Source organism: Neolamprologus brichardi, chromosome 4 (assembly GCF_056152115.1).
Source record: "Neolamprologus brichardi isolate AB-2024 chromosome 4, ASM5615211v1, whole genome shotgun sequence".
Taxonomy (NCBI): domain Eukaryota; kingdom Metazoa; phylum Chordata; class Actinopteri; order Cichliformes; family Cichlidae; genus Neolamprologus; species Neolamprologus brichardi.
In genome coordinates this window covers 24,647,501-24,649,537 of record NC_142107.1, presented here as the reverse complement: position 1 = coordinate 24,649,537, position 2,037 = coordinate 24,647,501, and the positions used below count along the sequence as shown (strand labels likewise).

The following is a 2,037-nucleotide window of genomic DNA, read 5'->3' as shown; positions in this document are numbered from 1 at the left end:
ACAATACATTATGTTACAGATTTTAATATTAATTAGTCATTGTCAGTTGTTGATTTGCTCTATTCTCATTGTACGACGAATTATGATGGCTGTTTGGTAGCTGTTTGCATACTATGCACACTCTCTCTCTCTTCATGTGTGTGTCCGGGAGAGAACCGGACAAACGCCGTTCCTTCGCTTGACCCCAGTCGCTCTCGTCCGCTCCCCCGTAACACTGCTCTTTTATTGAGGTTACATGAATATGCATAGGTTCATTAACATATGACGTTTACATACAAACAAAGAGTACCTTGCCTGTGTGTGTGTGTGTGTGTGTGTGTGTGTGTGTGGTCAGAGTGTGACCCCATAAATGACTTCCCTAAACCTGCTGATCTGGAAGTCCAGCAGGTCATCTAAACAAAAGGCACTTAGACTAAAACAGATATAGATACGTTTATCCATAAAACAATAAGACAAGGTACGACCTCTCCCAAGCTCCCAGAGTGCTCTGGAATGCACACAAAGTTTGCAGACTATTAAGGATCAAACCTCTACCAATCTAAAACCAATTATAAAACTCTAAGCATATATAAGTAGATATTTCTAAGCATAAATGATAATCAACAATACAAAACCTGACACGTTTTGTGTGTGTGTGTGTGGGGGGGGGGGCGGGGGGGGGAGTTTTAGCCTAGGGCACCAAGCAGGCTAGGACTGGCCACTGGGTGGCAGTCCTCTGCAGGTGACACTGAGGTCACTGTTGGTCCCAGTGGACGTGAACCTCATGAAGCCCGGCCGGTTGGAGGAGATCTGGCTGTTGATCCAGGTCTGGTACTTGGATACTCTGGCGTAGACTCCTGGAAGATTCGGCCTGGCACAACCTTCCCCAAAACTGACGACTCCCGCCTGAATCCAGCGACCGTTCTGCTTGATCACCATTGGACCTCCTGAATCTCCCTTTGAGAGCAGAAACATTTACTGTTAGCTGAGGAGAAGAAACTGTAGAAGGTGAAAATGTGCCAAACACAGGTAACAACAATCACCTGACAGGAGTCCTTTCCTCCTGCACTTAACCCGGCACAGATCATGTTGTCAGTGATTGTTCCCACTCCATAGTCACATTTACACTTCCTGTTTCCCACAACAGGAACCTCCACCTCCATCAGGTTTTGTGGAGAAGGTAAGGGCCCTGAAGGGGTAAAATAAATATATCAGTTTGTAATAAATAACATGTGACTGATTAACCTTCAAACAAAAGGGCGGCTCCTCCAAACTTAAAAACAAAGTGTAGTCATGTGTGCAAACAAAGATGGGGAAACATGTTTGTCCGCTGGGGTTAGAGCTCTCTGCAGAACAGTCACATGACTTTGATGCCGCTCTGTCATCTTGTCCTGTTTTATGTTAATTGAGTATTTTAGATGAAGGACAACAGCTGCTGTTTTTAAACGATACAGAAATAAACTTGACACGCAGACAGTAGATGGTCGTCATCATGTAGTAACTGTCGAACACCACCTGGGGGCAGTGTCAGATACACAGAAAGTATACTTTCTTTTAACCAAGGATCATTTTGACCTGACATCATCGTGCAGACAGCATGTTTGCTGCAGGTCCAGCACTTCCAGACTGTTTAATTCACATAATTATTCTTTCTTGTTTTGAACTCTGCACAGATTTAACCTCATGGAAATATTTTATGGCTCTAAATATTTCTGAGACAGCAAACTTGTTCCATGTATTATTGTCATCATTTCTCTAAAAAGGATCAGGTGTCTTTATGACCCACCTCCTTCTCCAATGTTGCCCCAGCCGGTGACCCAGCTGTTAACACCGCTGTAGAAGATGCTGTCTGAAGCTGCCAGGCAGACGGGAGAAATGTAGTTGTTGAAAGTCACCGGTGAGGAGAGCTGCAGGAGGCAGACGTCGTTGTCGTTGGTAACAGAGTTGTAGTTTGGATGTTTGATGATCTGTGTTACTGTCCGAGACACTGCATTGGGATTAGATCCCTGTAGACTCTGAAGGCCCAGATTCACAGTCAGAAGTACTGCTGAGATCATC

The 2,037-nt window shown here is 44.6% G+C and overlaps 1 protein-coding gene across 1 annotated transcript in view; it reads right to left on the bottom strand.

The window, feature by feature from the left end:
• Positions 1–687: 687 nt before the first annotated feature.
• LOC148103049 (serine protease 27-like) overlaps positions 688–2,037 on the bottom strand; it is a 2,175-nt gene continuing 825 nt past the window's right edge. The window contains exons 4-6 of the mRNA XM_087840436.1: positions 1,766–2,034; positions 1,023–1,168; positions 688–936 (exon numbers count right to left, since the gene is read on the bottom strand). Coding sequence (XP_087696562.1) covers positions 688–936; positions 1,023–1,168; positions 1,766–2,034 — 664 coding nt within the window. The remainder of the gene's footprint in view (positions 937–1,022; positions 1,169–1,765; positions 2,035–2,037) is intronic.